At 45.1% G+C, this 21,079-nt stretch overlaps 1 protein-coding gene across 1 annotated transcript in view; it reads right to left on the reverse strand.

The window, feature by feature from the left end:
• Positions 1-13,871: 13,871 nt before the first annotated feature.
• ecel1 (endothelin converting enzyme-like 1) overlaps positions 13,872-21,079 on the reverse strand; it is a gene marked incomplete at its 3' end in the record, with an annotated part of 62,441 nt that continues 55,233 nt past the window's right edge. The window contains exons 15-17 of the mRNA XM_079731874.1: positions 20,120-20,215; positions 19,123-19,199; positions 13,872-13,971 (exon numbers count right to left, since the gene is read on the reverse strand). Coding sequence (XP_079588000.1) covers positions 13,872-13,971; positions 19,123-19,199; positions 20,120-20,215 — 273 coding nt within the window. The remainder of the gene's footprint in view (positions 13,972-19,122; positions 19,200-20,119; positions 20,216-21,079) is intronic.

Raw genomic sequence — 21,079 nt, forward strand, 5'->3', positions numbered from 1 at the left:
AAACATGACAGAAACTGTATTTCGCTACGCTACTTGATGATGTTGTAAATACCAGAATTTTCCTTTAAACATGCGATGATCGCGTGAACGTACAACTTTTTTTTTTATCAGCCGATCCGCGGATCACTTGCGTCCCGAACCGTGGGGGTTGATCCGTACGGATCACGGGTAACCCGTGAACCGTTGCACCACTATTGGATACCACTATCTCCTTTCCTTTCGTAAAGGTTGCTCAGCAGTAACCTATGCTAAAGGAGGGTTAAAGGATACATCCAGGCTCCCTTCCTAAGCATTTTTAAAATTCGAACTTCCTTTCCTCCAAGTACTTTCGGATAATCTCGTTAGGAAAGGAAATTTCCTATGCAAAAAAGATAAATCATAGAGGCCATGGAATTTACAGAGTTCAGGTGATGACACTCTCAACAAAAATGGCTGGACCCGTAAAGAGATTTGTTTTCTTTGTATTTTACCATGTTGGTCATTTTAATGTCAATTTTAAATGCGGTTACCGACTTGATTTACATTACTACTTTATTCTGGTCACCAATTTATGCATTGCACAGTCTTGCTGTGCGTGCAATACATTGTGAAGTTGTGTTGTTTGTTTTCGAGCTGGTTTGCTAAAGAGGCTAATGTAGCTAACAATAAACAACGACTAGCCAATTTCATGACACAATCACAAAGACAAACGGGGACGCTATACAGTGGCGAAGTCCCGGCCCTTTCGGTAGACCCCATGGGACCTATGAGGTCATAATATATGAATGGCTTTCGATGCAGAGAAAGTCATTATTTTCTGGTCCTAGACTTTATATGCCCTGGATTACACATATGCTGTTTGTGGATTCAAATGATAATTTCTCATGCTAAGAAAACCCAATTTATTGCGAAGAAGTTTGATAATAGCTTTTGTGTGAGGCCACTTTGTGAACTACAGCTCTTCGCTACTCTCAATGCGTATGATATACATCACCACCTGCACTTGGAACTCTCGTACAGATATGGCGATCTCTCTGCTCCACTTTTATATATTTTTTATATAACCATTATATATAAGTCGGGTCATGTGGAGAGTTTCAGTAATGCCGATGGGGAGGTTGTCAGCCTTGTCCACGCCAGTCACAGGGAGCGTGATGCCACAAAGAGACATGTAGTCTTTCTCATTGTGTTTTCTCTACAGCCTTTAACTGAACAATATGGTCAAACTCTTGACATGAACATTTTTCTTTTAAATCCACAAACAACATGTGTAATCCGGGGAATATAAAGACTGGGACCAGAAAATAATTACTTTCTCTGCATTTAAACCCATTCATATTTTACGATCTCATAGGTCCCATGGGGTCTACCGGAAGGGGTGGGACTTCACCACTCTATAAGTGCTCCGAGACCGGAAATTACTTCAGAAGTGCAACTCGGAAGGCTGGTGTCCGAGGCATCTGGATCACACCATAATCTCTATGGGGCAACGTCACATCTGTAGATGTGCATGAATGAGGAAGAGTGTAGACAGCGAACGGTGTTACACCCACTAGCTTTATTAGCCCAGTTCAACAACCACGACCATCACCACCAGCGCGCCCCAGCATGCCGTGCGTCCCCGTGACGTCAGCACCCCGTAGCAGTAACCATAGAGACTGTCAACATAGTGTACATCCCCCTTCTTAAGTTATATGCTAACGAGGCACATAATATGAAATAACAGATAATATAAAATAGCGCATAATAGAACATAGCACATAATAGAACATAGCACATAATAGAACATAGCAGACTTGCATATAATGAAACCCCAAGCATCTAATACAGAACATGTAACATATATCTGTATGTCCTCCCGTTTTCTTTTTTTTTTTTTTAGAAACAGTGTCCAACAGTCCACAAAGCCAGAACAGGCTATAACATGAGGGGGGGATCAAATGTCAGTGTGCCTGCACAACACTCACAGGCCGCTGCCCCTGTGACAATTCTGGTCCCAAACTGTCATGTTGTGGGCTTCGTGGATGTGTGATTGCAGCAACAGCAGGCGGGTCCCCTGCCATGGAGTCAGGAACATAGGTCTCAGGTGTCTGGAGTAGGTGGTGTCTGTTCCTGACATATGTTGCATCTCCAGCCTTGACCTGGTAACTATTTGGTTGTGGTGCTGTTCCTAGCACTGTTGCCAACCTGTCGTGTCCTCTCTTTGTCTGCATTCTCACTGTCTGCCCAGCTCGCAGTGGAGCCAGTGGCCTAGCTGATTTGTTGTAGTAGGCCTTTCCACTCCGTCTCGCCCGTGTCAGGGCCATCTGGACCTGTGTCTACACTTCGGGTGAGTACATGGCCTTGGTCATGGGAATGAAAGCCCTGGTGCGCCGAGAAAGCAGGCATTGAGCTGGCGACGGCAACCCGTCCCTGGGCATGTTGCGTAGGCTGAGGAGAGTTGCATCTATGTCCGTTCCATCTCGTGCACATTTCTCCAGCAGGTGCTTTGCCGAGCGCACAGCCCTCTCAGCAAGCCCATTGGACTGAGGGTACAGTGGACTGCTGGTGACATGACAGAAGTCCCACTTGCGAGCAAATTCCCGGAACTCCCTACTTGTAAAGTAAGCAGCATTGTCTGTCATGAGTTGCTGTGGTACTCCGTGAGTAGCAAAGTGGCGTTTAAACTTGGCCACCAATGTGGCACTTGTTGTGCCCGGGAGCCGGTCTATCTCGAACCAGCCAGAGTAGGAGTCAACAAGCACAAGATGCTCCTTCCCCTCCCACTCAAAAACATCTGCTGCGGTGAGGGACCACGGTAGGTCTGGGATGTCATGCAGTTGAAGGGGCTCCTTAGGCTGGTGTGGCTTGAGAGCATTGCAGGGGGCACACCTGGAAACTTCTCTTTCAATGTCAGTGTAGATGGTCGGCCAGAACATTGTCTCCCTGGCTCTGTGCTTCGTGGCCTCGAGACCAGGGTGGCCCTGGTGCAGCTGTTGCATGTAGTAGCGCTGGAGGGAGTGTGGAATGATGAACCGCCGTCCACGGAGGAGCAAATCACCGTCACTCGTGAGTTCCTCCCTCATGGCGTAGAACGGTCTCAGGTCACGTGGCACCTCCCTAAATGCATTGGGCCAGCCTGCAGAAACGATCTCAGCGAGACACCGGCACAGAGGATCAGCCAACGTCTCACGCTTCAGTTCCTCAACCCTGTGTAAGGAGAGGACGTCCACCATCATAACCTCGTACTCCTCCATTTCCTCAGCTTGGTCAGTGGAGGGCAAGTGTGCACGGGAAAGAGCATCAGCGACGTAGAGCTCCCTGCCCCTCTTGTAGATGACGTTGAGGTTGTAACGCTGCAGGCGGAGCATCATCCTTTGGAGGCGCGCAGAGGCTGTGTGAAGTGGCTTTTTTAGGATGGTAATGAGTGGCTGATGGTCAGTCTCGACAGTCACAGCCCGTCCATATATGTAGTGATGGAATCTTGTGCAAGCATAGACAAGGGCCAGGAGCTCTTTTTCAATCTGAGCGTAGCGCGACTCAGTCTCTGTGAGGGCCCTTGAAGCGAAAGCTACCGGTCTGTCGTTTTGGAGGCAGACAGCACCCAGTCCGTGCTGTGAGGCGTCAGCTGACAGCACAACAGGTTGGTGCACATCAAAGTACTGCAGCACCGGGGGACCTGCGATAAGTTCCTTGAGCTTTGTGAACGCCGCTGTGTGGAGCTCCAGCCAGCACCAGTCTACATCTTGGCGCAACAGCTCGCGCAGGGGTGCTGTGGCCTCGCTGTAGTCCTAGAAATGCCTAGAAACCTTTGAAGACCGTTTTTGTCCTCCGGCGGGGGAATCAGGCGGACGGCAGCGGTCTTGGCAGGGTCGGGTTTCACACCCTGGTCGGTGAGCAGGTGACTGACATAAGCAACCTCAGTGACCCTGAAACGGCACTTCTCAGGGTTCAGTCTGAGATTGACAGCCCGTATCCTGTCCATGACTTGGCGGAGACGGAGATCATGCTCCTCTCTCAAGCGGCCCCACACCAAAATGTCATCAATCACAATTGCACACGGCAGTCCCTTGAAAAGCTGCTCCATGCACCTCTGGAAAACCTCACTCCCCGTGGTGATGCCATAGGGCATCCGTAGGAAGGCATAGCGGCCCACAGGAGTCATGAAGGTGGTGAGTTTTGAGGATTCTTTGCTGAGCGGCACCTGCCAGAAACCACTCTAAGCATCCAGAATGCTGAACAGTTTGGCATCAGGCATGTCAGCGATCACCTCTTCCACAGTTTTCAATGGGTGGTAGGGTCTTAGGAGGGCTTTGTTGAGGTTGACGGGGTCGATGCACAGTCTAATGCTCCCATCTCGTTTGCTTGCAGCCACCATGGCTGAAACCCATTCAGTGGGCTCCTGAACCGGTGTGATGACTCCGAGTCGGGTCATTCTATGCAGTTCCGCCACAATCTTGTCCTTCATGGCCAGTGGCACCCGTCTTGGAGCGCATACAGTGGGGTGCAAGGTGTCATCCAGGCGCATGTGATACACTACTGGCAGCTTGCCAATGGCGCTGGTGTCGAATAGGTCCTTGTACTCCGTCAGCCCTGGCGCTTCCTGCTGGACGACGGCATGCACCTCTGGTCCAAAAATCACATAGCCGAGCCTGACACTGTCCCTGAGACCCAGCAGTGGTTTGACGTTTCTGTCCACAACTTGGAAACGTAGCAAACCGCAACTAAAAACCATGTCTGCCGCACCAAGAGTCTGGATTATATGACCTCCGTATGCTACAAGATTTGCTCTTTTGTTGAGATTGACGTGAGCAGTAGGATCAATGTACTGTAGAAGAACCCTGGATATGACGTTGCATTTGGCCCCAGTGTCAATCTTCACAGTCAGTTGTCTGCCAGTGCTGCATGCAGACAGCTCAGCAAACCTTTCATCTTGTTCATGCACATCCTCTGGCTTGTCTATGCTCTCACAGTAAAACATTTCCACAGTCTCACAGTGAAACACATCAGTTGGCTCTTGCAGTGGCTGCGTGTCAAGTTCACTCACGTGTGTGTATCTGCCTCTGCGTGCAGCGGGGGGCGGAACCTGCCCTGGCCTGTTGGGGGCAAACGGTTTGCCTGATCTGCAGCATCTAGAGAAGTGGTTCATTCTTCCACACGTGTTGCAGCGCTTGTTGAGCGCTGGACATTTGTTTCGGTCTGGTGCGTGTTGGCCACCACAGTTTGTGCATGGGTCAAACTGCACTGTGCACACCTCTGCTTCCTTTTTAAGTTCCCTGTTGCCCTTCTCAGATCGTTCGTGTAGCATGCAGATCTCAACGGCCGAATCTAGCGTCAGTTTCTTCTCCTTTAAAAGCTGTGCACGGACAGCGTCACCGTGAATACCACAGACCAAACAATCTCGAATCAGTTCATCATGCAGTGTCCCAAAATCACATTTCTTGGCCATGACTTTCAACGTGGAAACATATGACTGGATTGACTCGTGCCGTTTCTGGTCAGTCGTGTTGAATGCATGTCTGTCCATAATTACGTTCTTTACCGGCAGCCATAATTCCTCAAATTTCTTTACCAGCACGGCAGGGTCCTCGCGATCCTCGTCGGCCGCAAAATCAAACGTCGAGTTTATCCAATGCCTCCGGACCGGCGAGGTTGAGAAACGTGTAGGCCTGCACTTTTGTACTAGCCGTCGCTAGCCCGGCGTTGCTATAGACATGCCATTCCCGCTTGAATTTCTCCCAGTTGTGAGCGATATCCTCGTTAAAGATGAGCGGGTCGATCCGGCGGAGTCCTTGTGCCATTTTAAGATTAGATTCGGCTCACTTCTGACACCATGTAGATGTGCATGAATGAGGAAGAGTGTAGACAGCGAACGGTGTTACACCCACTAGCTTTATTAGCCCAGTTCAACAACCACGACCATCACCACCAGCGCGCCCCAGCATGCCGTGCGTCCCCGTGACGTCAGCACGCCGTAGCAGTAACCATAGAGACTGTCAACATAGTCTACAACATCCTGTGTCCTATAAAATACCATAACACTACATCCCCCTTTCTAAGATCAGTTGTACTGATATGTAACTCAATATTAAACTAAAACCTCTGTACTGTAACAGACTAAACTAAGAAGGTGGGGTAGACTGCCCAATCCCCCTACTGAGTGTGGGGGTTTATTCTGCCCCATAGAAATTCATCTTATTAAATTCGTCTTACCAGGGGTACCTGCTATTTAGCCACAAAGGTACCCTGGAGGTCATCTCTCTCTTGCAGGGTAGCATGCCGTAGGCTCAGGACTGCGTGGCTGAACTGGGCCCTGCTCTGCATGATCTGGACTCACTGGCCGACCGGTAAGTTGCTCTGGCTCTGGTAGGATGGTCTGGTTGGATGGTCTGGTAGGATGGTCTGCGCGTAGTGACGAGGTGGTTTCGGTTGCAGTGCAGGATCCCTTTGGGAGTGTCAATGACTTATGACCTTGGTGCTTCCGCCTGTCTTATCACTGTCCCCTTCTCCTTTGTGTCCTTTACCCAGACATGGTCACCTGGTGTCAGTCTCATGAGATGTTGAGCACTGTGTCTTTTGTTCAAATTCCAGCTTAATCTCTCATTTACATTTTACATTTAGGGCATTTGGCAGACGCTTTTATCCAAAGCGACATACAATAAGTGCATTTGTTACAATAAGTACATTTGTCATAAGAAGTGAAACAATATATCACTGTCGGTACAGTAAAGACGTTCATAGAACCAAGTGCAAGTATTACAATCGCTAGGCTAACCCATTCCCCGTGTAAAGCAGCAATAGCAGCTACTGTAGCTGCTACACAATTAAGTACCTTGTACAAGTGCCAGGACGTACAACATTCAATGGTGGCTGTGCATTGGTTTCTATGCAGAGTCGAGATGAACTCTGAACAGGTGAGTTTTGAGTGTTTTGCGGAAGCTGGTGAGCGACTCTGCGGTCCTGACATCGGTAGGGAGCTCGTTCCACCACTGAGGTCCCAAAACAGAGAAAAGTTGTGACTTTGCTGATCGACCTTTGCTTGCTCTTAGCGATGGCGGTACCAGACGTCCAGCTGAGGTAGTTGAGCGGAGGGATCGAGCTGGGGTGTGTGGCTTTACTAATGCTTGGAGGTAGGCAGGGGCAGTTCCATCGACTGCCTTGTATGCCAGTACCATCATCTTGAATCTGATGCGAGCTATTACAGGGAGCCAGTGGAGGTCTCGGAAGAGGGGGGTTACATGTGAGAACTTTGGTAGGTTGAACACGAGGCGCGCTGCCGCATTCTGAATGCGCTGCAAGGGTTTAATCGCAGAGGCAGGGAGTCCAGCCAGGAGCGAGTTGCAGTAGTCGAGGCGGGAGATGACCAGTGATTGGACTAGAAGCTGAGCTGCTTCCCTTGTGAGGAAGGGCCGGATCCTGCGGATGTTGTAAAGTGCAAATCTGCAGGATCGGGCCACCGCAGTGATGTTTGCGGTGCAGCATAACTGATTAACATAACATAACTCTCTCTCTTCTTCTGTTCCTCTTCTTTGAGCTTGGTTATCTCAGTCCAGCCTGGGTTGAGAGATGACAGAGTGAACTGTTGTTCTGAGCTGCTGGCCCATTGACAGCTGTGCTGGACTGTACCCGTTGGCTCTGTAAGCCATGAGTGCAAGATATAGGTCTTTTTCTTTCTGGAGGAGGCCTTTAACTGTCTGCACGTCGCACTCTGCCTCTCCATTGCTCTGTGTGTATCTGGGGCTGGACTTTGTGTGTTTGAACCCCCACTGTGTTGTGAACTTAGTGAAGCATTCAGACGCGAACTGGGGTCCATTATCTGTCATGACCTCAGACGGTATGCCATGCCTGGCGAAGATAGACTTGCAATGTTCCACTACTGTTAATGAGGTTGTTGATGTGAGTTTAGCTACCTCAATGAAACGGGAAAAGTAGTCTACCACCAAAAGTGGTTATCGTTCCACTGAAAGTCAGCATCCACCTTTGCCCATGGTTTGTCAGGGAACTCTGTTGGCAGCAGTGGTTCTCTGGGGTTGATTCTTTCTTTTGCACATGTGTCGCAGCCCTCAACCACTTTCTGAAGCTGTGTACACAGTCCCAACCACCAGACAGATTGTTTGGCTCTTTCATAACACTTTGCTATACGTTGGTGTCCAGCGTGTAGTTTCTGAAGGTTGTGTAGCAGCTTGGGAATAACTAGCCTACATCCTTTCAGTACTAAGCTGTTCTCCACTGATAGCTCTTCCTCGACGTGTGCGTACGGTAGGTAAGCTCTGTCTATTGTGGATCTGTCTGGCCAGCCCTCATTACAGTAACTTTTCACTTGGCTCAGTATTTCATCACGTTCTTGGTGTTCCCTTATTTCTTGTAGACTCCTTTCTGTAGCTGGGAGGGTTGACATGATCATGTTTACATACAGGTTCACTTCCTCTTCCTCTTTCCCTTTGAACCATGTGGGGAACCGCTCCTTGACTCTCTCGACTGAGTCCAGTGCCACTGTGTCTATTCTAGCCACTAGCCCTAGTGCCTGGATAGCTGGACGTCCCACTAGGCTAAACTTCAGACCTGGGACTACATACACTTCCTGTGTAGTGCGTTTACTGTCTGTTCCTATGGTAGCTGTGAACTTTCCCCTCACTGTGATGGACGTCTGACCTGGACCCTGCAGCACTTTCTTTGCTCTCTAACTGCCCATTCTGAAATACATCTTCAAATAGCACTGTTACATCAGCCCCTGTATCTCTTTTGAATGTGTGCTCATTCACATTACGGTTGATTAGCACCATCTGAGCTGACTGTGCCTAGGAAAGCTATTCCCTCCTCATCTGACTCTGCTGTGTTGACTTCATTGAGAGCCCCTGACCTGCACACTTTTGCATAGTGACCCTTTTTCTGACACTGGTTACATGCTACTTCTCTAGATGGGCACTGGTTTTGGCTGTGTGCTGGCGTTCTACCACACCACATGCACTGGTTACCTGGCTGTGTCTGATAACTGCTTTTATCATTTGTTCAAGCCTGCATTTTCTGCTGACTTCCTCTGCCTATGTCAAACTTGTGTTTTGTTTGAATACTGTCCACATCTGTGGCCACTGCCTTGAAGTTTCTCTTCAACAGGTCCTGTTGCTTTTTCCCACTTACAACAAGTCTGTCCCAGATAATTTTGTCGTGGAGCTGTCCATTGTCACAGTGCTCTGACAAGCAGTGGAGTGCAGTGAAAAAACTGTCCAGTCTCTCCTTGTTCCTGCTGTCTCTGGTTGAATTTGGTTTGCTCAAAAAAAATATTTCTCCTCACCACTCCTCAAAAATGTCCCTCTAGCTTCTCCTTGACAGTGTTGTACACGCTTGCCTCCTCCTCTGTCATACGAACTTAAGTCACAATATCTTCTGACTCGTCCCCCATAGTAAAGATCAAAGTGTTCACCTGGTTTTCATCCGGCTGAGACCTGATGCAATCCGGAACCTCTCAAACCTTCGAATCCACTTGGGTCACTCTTCTGGCTTTGTGAAGTAAAATTGGGGTGGTGGGGGAATCTGGAATCGCTCCATTTTTTTTCCTGCCGTCTGCCGCAAAAGCTAGCTTACCACGAGTCACATTAGCTTCACTAGCTGGCTAAACTTCAAACTTACTAACTGACTAAAATTGACATGGGTTCTCTCCAGTTAATTCGGCAAAACCATATCTCATGTTTACCTGACTTGAGTAACTGAAGTCTTCTGACGCCATGTAGAGTTAGGTGGTTCTAACTTATAAATAAGCATGGAGAGAGGTTTCCAGCGTGTACTCTTGAAGCATGGCTTTATTCCAGTGCCTCGTTTACAACCCACCAAGCCTAATCCCTAGGGGGCAATGTCACATCCTGTGTCCTATAAAATCCCTTAACACTACAATGACTGTTCAACAGGTATCTCTCATGCGCATGCGCCTTATTGACGACTATTGTTGTTATCACGTGAAATGCTGCGCGTATTGGATCATATTTATTTCTCCCCTCCGATATCCGATCCAGCGTAATGGGCCAATATTGGACCGATACCGATGGCGCTGATCAGATCAGGACATCCCTAGTGTAAATGATCTCTAAATTACTCCCAAACATCTGGATTATTGCTCAGTAGGTCATACTTACCCTGTAATAATACCCAGTATATACCCAAAAACTAACTAAAGGATCGATTCTCTGTAAGATCCCGAAATGTAACCCCTTTATACCATAACTTCACATCTTGTTCCTAGTACCTATGTTTAAGAATTGGCAATTAGTAAACAGTACAATGTTGGTACAAAAGATTAAACCATAACTCTGAAATAATTACACTGAAATCTAAAGCGTTATCCAAATTATTGCTCTATTTTTTAACTGTATTTATATATTTTCTTTACACTGTTATTTTTTTCTTGTTTTACGGTTGAGGATGCCTGAAATTCAGGAATTTTGACATCTCATCTCTAATGAACATATGAAAGACTTCTTGTTTCTGATTTGTCATTATTGCTGCTTGGGTATCATGGCTGTCATGAGCCACTCAGTAGGCATATCCCTACTTGGCTACTCTCTTCCTCGCACTATTGCAAATATGTACATTTTATTAGCTGTGAAATGTATTACAAATTATAGACAAATGATACATGAATTTGAGTTCACAACTATGTCCTTTGTAGTAACGTATTATATGTTGGGACCACAAATCGATATTTTGTGCACAAATTATATTATTGTGTGAACAAACTTATTTTTCTCACCTCCGGGGCGCCGTGCATTAGACCAAATAGACATGAATACACCTTTTATAACATAATGATACTATGCACCCATTATGTGTTACGTAAGGCTTCTAAGATACCTCATACACATTAACTTAATTCAATGTTATTATATGGCTACAAATGGAGGGTTTCTAAAATCATGCCAATTAAAAAATTGGATGCAAGAGAGGAAATTGGATGTCTTTACACTGTACAACACTGGAACAGCATGCATGGCCACCAGAGGGCGCATATGACTGCATTGTATTCCGCAGCGTGCAGACATTATTACCTTCCCTATGGATCCACTTGCAACTCTATTCCCTATAGCTTTTATTCTGCTGTAATCAAGTTAAATATAAGAAATTACTAAATGGCTGATAAATATATTCAGCAAATGTCAATCCCTTATGGTTAATATATTTTATACTTCTCCACCTCATTCCTATAAATATTATAGTTTTATTTATTTATTTATTTATTGAGTGCATGCACTGTTGTATAAGCCGATTCCAAAGACGGCTTGTGAATCAGACACTTGTTTAATTCCCAAGACATCTTTGGAATTGACCTTCTGGGAGTGATGCATGGTGTTGTGAGATTGACTGAATACCAGCCGAGGTGTCTGACCTTTATCAAATATAATGGCAATATCAAGCTACACATTAGTCGCTGGGTAAAAAATGATTCAGACTGGCTGTTGTATTGAGAAAAAAAATAAAATAAAAAGTAAAAAAGTAATTTCAATGCTTCCCAAGGCTAACGTTCCCACCAGGCACTTGACAGACCATTTTCAGAATCATTGCCATTAATTGCAAGGAATCAAGGACATGGGACCTGTGTCCTGAGGACCTGAGGACATGTGACCTGAGGGCATGTGACCAGCTGTATGCTTGGTCCACTGCAGAGATCTTCCCAAACCCGTCAAACAGTGGACCGCTGGTTCAGCGCTGTGAGCTGTTTCAACAGAGAGGAAGAAAACATACTGCTCTGTTGGTCTGAATGTAGTTCAGCATTATCGACAGGGATGCAATCTCCAATCTGTGTAGCGTGAGATTGGCTCCTAACAATCAGGTTATATAGTCCCGGAAGAACACAGCCGACTGCTGGAGGAATAGACATCAAAGCAACAATGCCTACCCCCTGACCTTCCCTTTTTTTTTGCATTGTGTTTCTGCTAGTTGAGCAAATGCAGTTGAAAAACAACAGGAAACATGGGATACCTTTCTTAAACCAAAGAGATTGCCATGCAGATGCAGCGACTCCCCAAGATCCAATCATTATCTCTTCAAGCACTGAAGCCCCAATAGGGAGCTTTGTTCAAAGAGCTGCTCAGAAAGCACTTGCATAATGCTTTTCCCTTGTGAGCTCTTTGTCATAGCTTGTGTGCATCGGGTTTGAGTCTGCATGTGTGTTTGGTCTTGACAGCAGTGTGTGTGTCTGTGTGTGTGTGTGTGTGTGTTGAGGGGGGTGGACGTTCAATTGGCTATGTGTTGGCTATTGATGTTCTGGGTAAAATGCATAGGCCAGGAATTGTTTGGCTAGACGGCAATGTGCTAGCAATGCATAATTGCTATCACTGAACTGACGTAAGCTAGAAAAATGTATTTTGAATGTATGCCTGATTTACATAATTGTGATTTGGTTGGGAAGGAAGAGGAAACTGGTTGAACGGCGCCCAGTAGGCTGGTCAGTCGGCTCTCCTCCTGAAATGACCGATGAGCAGCACGGCGGCTCTGTTTTGGGAGCCTGGTGAAGGCATTAAGCAACAGTGATGCAAGGCTGGTAAAGGAGGGCAGAGGCAGTGGGAGTGGTAAAAACCTTCTGGTAATAACATTCTGGGAGTGGCAGAAGGTTTGAACTTGGTTAGACAACGGCGCCAACTTGCTTTCAAGTTCAATTACATGTAATTCAGCTTGACATCTCATCATACACCACGTTATAATGTGCATTCATGGTAAAATAAACAAAGGGCTTTTAAGTCTTTTAGAACCACCTAATGCAAAAAAGAAAGAATGCAAACAGCCAGTTGCATCACCTGGTCCCTGAAGCATTATATTCTCTCTTTACACCAGTAGTTGCCTCATGTACTGTGAGTGATCCAATATTAACCCAAAATTGATCTGTTTGGGAAAGGAAAATATGGGGTCAGGGAGAGGAGAGCTGGTTGTGTAGGACTACAGAAGGCTCTGTGTTACCTAAATGATCTGGGTGAAGGAGAGTAATGCTTGGAATGAACATAGGGACATTTCCTAGGTACTCTACCTTCATAGATAATGTACAAACCTTTTTCTGTGGTTTTATGTTCAGCAGAGAGACGGACACACACACAAAAAATAGTTTTCAATGAAGTACACTCCCAAAAGATGTACAGACAGACGCATGTGAAGAATGCAGATGAAGGTAAATTTTACTTACGCATGGCAAGGTTGTGATAAATATTTCTCTTCATTCCCTCCCCAGACACAACATGTCACTGTGGCAAAAAACAACCACTTATTACAAAATAGAAGAGGTACAGATACAAACAAGGCGTGCAGGAGGTGCTCATTAAATTTGCTGTCACCTCAGTCCTTTTCAATTAGAAATCACAGTTATTAAAGGCCACCTAATGTCACGACGATATCAACGCCGGAGGAATTGATCCCAGTCCCGTTCCGATCACATCTCTGATGTAAAACTATGATGGTTGACGTGGAGGTGGGCCACTTCCTGCTGCCGGTGAAGCCCGCAGGAATTAGGACATTACAGAATAACAACAGATATATATTCATATTGGATTCTTAAAATACAAAAATAGATGATTTCAAATAAATGTTAATCTATAAATATATGTGATCAAATGACATGTATAACATACACACATAACACATAGTCACGTTTACCCAGGAAGTCGGGAGGGGGAGTTGGTTACTGTAACCATGGACACAAATGTCTAGAATACGCCTACCGCCCCTGGCCACATGGGCCAGCCTGTGTTTTACTGAGATGATGAACCATGACTGAGACACAAACACAGAGGAGGAACCACTGAGCCAACAGAGCATGCTGTATGAGGAGGTGTTGGATTTGGTTGGGGTGTTGGGGTTGGTGGGGTAGTTGGGGTTGGTGGGGGGTGTTGGGGTTGGTGGGGTAGTTGGGGTTGTTGGGGGGATGGGGGTGGTGGGGGTCACCACACGGAGCACTTCTCCGCAGGGTGCATGGGGGATCCTTTGGGACAGTGGAACACGCGGGAGAACTCGTCGAACTGGGACACGCTGCCAATCACTCTGAAAGAGACAGAGGGGTAAGAGGTCAATGGTTAGGGGTTAAAGGTCGTCCAGTGGCCGATGCTGAGTATGATGGGCTCTGGTCAGCTCTGATCTCTCCTACCACCTAAACAACATGTTCTATCTTTTACTCTGTGACTGAAATTTGACCAGCGGCAAACATCCATTCATAACCGAATTTAACTGATTTCCACACACTAAACGACCAAAACAGTTAAATGATTACACAACATCTATAGGATGTGTGGTTTCTCTCTCTATTATTATTTGAACTAGAGTTTTCACGCGCGCGTTGTGCGCGCTTAACCTATAGTTGTAATTAACAGGGGTAATTTTTCAATGGAAAGTGTAGTAAACTATGCAAATCAATTATTAAATAGCTTTTACTGTTATTCAGGGCTGATAAGTGCATTGACATTTTAAAATGCAAGGCAACTACTATTGGTTAGTTGAAAATAATAATCATCATTGAGATTAAACATCTCTTCCAGTGTCCTGGCCAAGACTGGCAGTAGTAGCCTACAGTCAAACATAGCATACACACAAAAACAACCAAAACAGGGGGGAAAGGGGGATATCAATTTCGCAAGACATTTTGGGAGGCTCAAGGAGGAGAGTAATATTAAGTTTGAGCAACAAAGTGTAAAGAAATTTAGGGAGGCTCAAGGAGGAAAAGTAATATAACATTTTAGCAACAAAGTGAAGTCTCTATAGACATAATTCCACATACTGTGTTATTGACATGTTTTCGTTCTTTGTTATGGGGACACTGTCTCTTTAAGATCACGGGACTAGTTTGTTGATTCAATGTTAGAATTTAACGGTTTTTATATGATAAAACAAACGAACTGCCGACGCGTTGTTGACGTGGGAAATAGTCTCTTCACTTATTTTAGCGCAATTTCTACAGTCTATAGACAGAACGTCTTACCTGGGAGAGTTTGTTGACGGCGGGGCCGTTAAAACAGTCGGAACAGCGGAGGGGGGGATATCAATATCGCAAGACATTACGGGATACTCAAGGAGTGGAGTAATAATTAAAAAATAGAAAATGTATTTCCTGCAGAAAATGTGGTGAGTGCTGTAGTACAAAGTGAAGTTGAAAATATATTTTAATAAAGCCACATAGATTAAGACATAAAGAAACGTTAAATGGCTTACATCAAGTGAAGGGATTTGAACAAAAGTTTAAAAGTCTACCATTTGCATTTAAGAAAATGCAAATGGTTGGAAACAAATAAAGTGACAGCTGAATGAAATGTTCAAAGCATTGCTAAAAATGCAGAAATGTAAAATGAATTGAACTGAAGAATCTGAAAGGTCAAATGTATTGCCCTGCACTGCTGGTGTGTGTGTGTGTGTGTGTGTGTGTGTGTGTGTGTGCGCGCGCGCGTGTGTGCGTGTGTGTCTTTAAGAGAATAGCGAGTCGATGTGTGATTAAAAGTAGCCCAATAGAGCGGGATAAACAGCCCAATCTGGCAACACTGCCTGAACGTCCTCCTAAAGAAGCCCAATCTGGCGGGAAGAACTGCCCAATCTGGCAACACTGCTGAACGTCCTCACGCTTCAGCGTCAACGTAAATCAATGAGACCAACCGAAAACGAAGCCGGTATGAAACTTAAACTGTGATTCTTAATAAAGTTTAAATGATATCGAAATTCTGGTTGGATACTTTTGAAGATACAAGTGTGTAGATTTCTTAAATGGTTTGAACGAAGATAAACGGTTGAAATTGATTTAGTTACGTCTTAAATAGTTGAAGTACCAGAGGACGGCTCTGCCGTCCTCCCATTGACTCCCATGTTTAAAAAAAGATAATATTTAAAAGTAGAATATCTTAAAAAGTATAAAATATTAAAAAATTCTGAAAGAAGCGCGTGATTCCAAGCTATTCTGAACATTTTAAAATTTGAATGGAGTCTCTAGGTGAATAATTGAGAAAGGAGATAGGTCCCAAAGTTTGTAGAGAACAAGAAAGAAAGAAAGAAAGAAAGAAAGAAAGAAAGAAAGAAAGAATAAAACTTGTGAAGAACAATAGTTGAGCGCTGCATGCAGCACTCACCTAATAAATAAAGTTTAGCAAAAAAGTGTAATCTATAGACATAATGTCTCAGCTGCGAGAGTGTGTCGGCTGTGCGTCTGTGAGAGCGTGTGGGTGTGTGCATGTGTGCATGTGTGTGCGGTGTGTGTATGTGGTGTGTGCGTACTGTATGTGTGTTTGTGAGCTGCTTGGCACATGCACACTTGACCAAGTGGGGAGGAGTAACTTGTCCGACAGGCCTGCTATAACATATAAGTAAGATTGTTGAATGTAACAGTACCTTGTCACTAATTAAATGTAGGTCAAATAATTTCAAGTTTATTTGTACATGGCTGCTTTATATATCTTATTTATATTTCGAATTTAGTTCTACATACTAGTCTTCTATGTTTTATTTTTTGCACATTTTGCTTCAATAAGGCCCAAAGCATTACAGTGAGCCAAATACTTACAGTATTAACAAAGACTACTGAACATAGAACATTTTCATGCTTTTGAATCGAAAAAATATATGATGTGACTAGGAATGTCTGACTTTGTGAATAATTGTTTCAAACATGCACTATAACCTTTGATGGCAAGATATTGGTTCTTTATCTTAATGCTTAATGTTCTCTGCAAACAGGACATATCAAACAGGTCAATGAAAAACACTGCACAAAGTGGTCTTTGATGATTTATCATTTCCTCTTATCCTCTTGTTTTATTGCAAAAGGTATGTTATGCAGCTTTATAAGTGCTTTTGTTTATATATTTGTTAATAATAGTGTTTGTTTGAGAAGTTTTAAAAATGTAACATTTTAATGATATATAGATAAAAAAAATATTTTTTGTCTTGAACCCTGTGTCTGATGTTTTGGTCCATGTCTGTGCTGTAGACTGAGTGGGCGGTGAAGAGGCAGTACTGGTTTGGTCTGTAGATCCAGTGGGTGGTGATGAGGTGGTACTGGTTTGGTCTGTAGCCTGAGTGGGCGGTGAAAGAGGTGGTACTGGTCTGTAGACCCAGTGGGTGGTGATGAGGTCGTACTGGTTTGGTCTGTAGACCCAGTGGCCGGTAACAGGGTGGTACTGGCTTGGTCTGTAGACCCAGTGGGCAGTGATGAGGTGGTACTGGTTCGGTCTGTAGACCCAGTGGGCGGTGATGAGTCGGTACTGGTATGGTCTGTAGACCCAGTGGGCGGTGATGATTAGGGACGGGGATCGAAACCCGGTTCTTTCAAGGACCCGGTTCCACCTTTTTCAAAACCCTAAAAATCTTTAACGTTTGGGCTTATCGATACCACTATCGAGTCCCGTCGTTCATTTATAATTTTTTTGTCCCGTTGGTCCTGTAACGTAATGTTGTGTCACTCGAGTCGCGTCACAGCATTTAAATCAAATCAATCCAATCACTGCAGCGTGTTTTTGAATGGAATTGTAAGCAAACAGGTATTACAACTAAAACAAGTGAAGCCTGGCAGTTAACTTTGCTTGCGAGGATGGCCGAACGGGCGAAAATCATTTATTGTAAAGGGGGAACACAACCTCAATGGCCAAGCACATTAGCATTGTGCATCAAATAAAGAGCATCAAATAAAGAGACAGTCGCAGTACCTTCGACTGTCTCCGAGTTGAAAAGACTATTCTTCCTCCTCCTGTCTCCTCCTTCTCCTGTCGCACCACAGATGGGCCCGTCTTAATCATCCACTCAAACTACGAGCCGTAATCGCACACACAGACATTGTCACTAGTCCCGTCAGTTTAAAATAGTAATCCAATTGTGAAATCGGTGTTGTAATCAACAAGCTAGCTATCTTAAAAAGTAAATAAAGTTTCAGATGTGCTGCGTGATGATGTGTTAAGGTTGGCTCAGTAAAACGACTGTTAGGTTATCATGATGCGTTCAAATGTAATATAAAGAAACGGTAAATTGAGTTTTTGGTGAGAAACATGAGTAATACTGTATTACTCATGTTTCTGTATTACTAATACAGTTGTATAGTGCTCTAATCATTTTAGTTTATATAACTAAAACTACTGATGTCAATATTTATTAAGAATTACATATTTAATTTAAAATGCAATTATTTATTTCCTAAATATTTTCCTCATCACTAAAAACGCTTAGTATTTCCCCCAATTAATAGAAAAGTATCGATAGTGGTATCGATAAAGACTCGGATCGTTAAGGAGTATCGAAAATGGTATCGATAAAATATTAATGATCCGCATCCCTAGTGATGAGGCAGTACTGGTTTGGTCTGTAGACCCAGCGGGCGTTGATGAGGCCGTACTGGTTTGGTCTGTAGACCCAGTGGCTGGTGACGGGGTGGTACTGGTTTGGTCTGTAGACTCAGTGGGCGGTGATGAGGTGGTACTGGTTCGGTCTGTAGACCCAGTGGGCGGTGATGAGGCAATACTGGTTTGGTCTATAGACCCAGTGGGCGGTGATGAGGCAGTACTGGTTTGGTCTGTAGACCCAGCGGGCGTTGATGAGGCCGCACTGGTTTGGTCTGTAGACCCAGTGGGCGGTGATGAGGCAGTACTAGTTTGGTCTGTAGACCCAGTGGGCAGTGATGAGGCAGTACTGGTTTGGTCTGTAGACCCAGTTGGCGGTGATGAGGACGTACTGGTTTGGTCTGTAGACTGAGTGGGTGGTGATGAGGCTGTATGGTTTGGTCTGTAGACTGAGTGGGTGGTGATGAGGCGGTACTGGTTTGGTCTGTAGACCCAGTTGGCGGTGATGAGGACGTACTGGTTTGGTCTGTAGACTGAGTGGGTGGTGATGAGGCCGTATGGTTTGGTCTGTAGACTGAGTGGGTGGTGATGAGGCGGTACTGGTTTGGTCTGTAAACCCAGTGGGCGGTGATGAGGTGGTACTGGTTTGGTCTGTTGACCCAGTGGGCGATGATGAGGTGGTACTGGTTTGGTCTGTAGACCCAGTTGGCGCTGATGAGGTGGTACTGTGACGTGTGGTGGCTCCCCGAAAAAAGGTTGTGGGCCCCAAATAGTTTGATATCATTGTAATACCTGGGCTCCTGTTATTATTTAATCTGTTTACATCTATTATTTATGTGCTCAGTAATCTTTTGTATTTATTTGGACATAAGTCAAGTAATAAGATGAGTACCTGTAGTGCTCAGGGGCGTGTTTGTCGGTCAGAAGCTGCAGGTAGATGGACTGGGACCTTCGCTTCATGCACCAATTCTGACCACATATAAACATTGATTATATGACACACACACACACACACACACACACAAAGACACACACACACACACAAGCACACACACACACACACACACACGCACACACACTGACAGACTCACACACACACACACACACGAACACACACACACACACACACACACACTCTCTCAGGGCCTCAGGTACCTGAGTTCTACTCCAAGGCCCTTATGTAAGTGAGTTGTAATCTAAGGGCCTCAGGTAAATGAGTTGTACTCTTATGGCGCGTTTCCAACGAGCGGTGCGGTAGTTTGGTGCGGTAAAGTGCGGAACGTTTTGCGTCTCCACCGCCAAAAGTTTGGCAGGGTCCGGCATTAAGTGCGCTGAGCCATACCTATTTTTAGGTACTTCTCCCTTGGGGTACCAAGCAGTCTGAAAGGGTGCCAAAAAGGTGGAGCTACACAAGCCATCCGTTGTTCGGTTAACAGAATCGTCACTTTTATGCGACAGGGGGATAATGACAAACAAACACAGTACCTGCAAGGTATTTCTGCACAACGGCGAAAGCTTTGTTTATTGAAGAGAATGTCGCGCAAAAGTTAGTTGTCCTTCTTGGACGTCCTACATTGTTGCTCTTTGTTTAATGTGTCACCTTCTGCTTTTTCATTGAATTTATTAGCAGGATACACTGTGTTGCGCTGCTATGATGTCAAGATGCTTACGTAGCTGCTGCGACTATCGCCATCCAGCTTAAACCCCGCCCTTCCTTTAGGGTACTGTCGGCGCTGGAAACACAAGCCATGACTGAGCTTTCCCCCTCTGAGCCGCACCTAAGCGTACCTAACCATACCACACCGTACCGCACTGCTCGGTGGAAACGTGGCATTTGGGCCTCAGGTAAGTGAGTGTTGTGGTGCGGTGGTGTTGACGGATGGAGGTACCTGGGCGAAGGCGATGAACAGGAGCTGCTCATGGGTGTACTTCAGCCCAGGGAGTGGTCTCTCTGGGCCATGCTCCCTCACCCACTTCTGATAGGCCTGGTGATGGAGAGAGAGAGACAAAGAGAGAGAGAGAGATTGAAGAGAGCCAGGCCAGAGACATTAAGGTGGACACAGCAGATGGTGTGATGAACAGCGATAGTACAGTTTTTTTCAATTGCTTGAACACATTTTGCAAAACTTGGCTCACTGTGTCAAAACTCAACACACAAGCAAATAAGGCACAACACTGAGAAATATACCAATCACATCTATGTCAAATTGAAACTCTTCTATCGAAACCTAACAATCCTTTGTCAAAATGTCATTCTGATGACAAAATGATACACACTTGTATCATATGAATACACTTTCAGATCAGCAGCAACACACTAGTCTACTTTATATAAAACACTGCAGTCTTCCATATTCACTGTATTTATTCAGTTCCACAGAGGGCACGTTTTCACAACAACCAAAAAATCGAATACTGAATACTGTACATTGCAATACAGTACTTTACAGTTCAATAAATTCAGTTTAAGCTAAAATATAACAAACATTTACCAAAAATACACAACTGTATTGTACATAAACACAGAAAAACACAGCAATTGTGAGTGGGTGGGCTTATGGATCCTCGAATTGTGTGCCGAATCCATCCATGGATTGACCCTACCTCAATGTCTCCGCAGGCCTGTTCCATTGCCTGCAGAAGAGGCATGCGGGCATGTGGTTGGCGGTCATATACACTACATCCTCAAGCCGAAAAAAAACCTTCTATAGGGTGTAGAAGTTGCGAGTATACGACTTCAAATTGTTTATGGTTGGTGTACCAGTTCCAGACCAAAACAGCCCGATGGAAATAAACATTATCCCAGAAAACAACAAACCTGGGCTGCTCTGATCTGTCCTGTTCAACTG

The sequence above is a fragment of the Pollachius pollachius genome, assembly GCF_949987615.1.
Source record: "Pollachius pollachius genome assembly, chromosome: 3".
Classification (NCBI taxonomy): domain Eukaryota; kingdom Metazoa; phylum Chordata; class Actinopteri; order Gadiformes; family Gadidae; genus Pollachius; species Pollachius pollachius.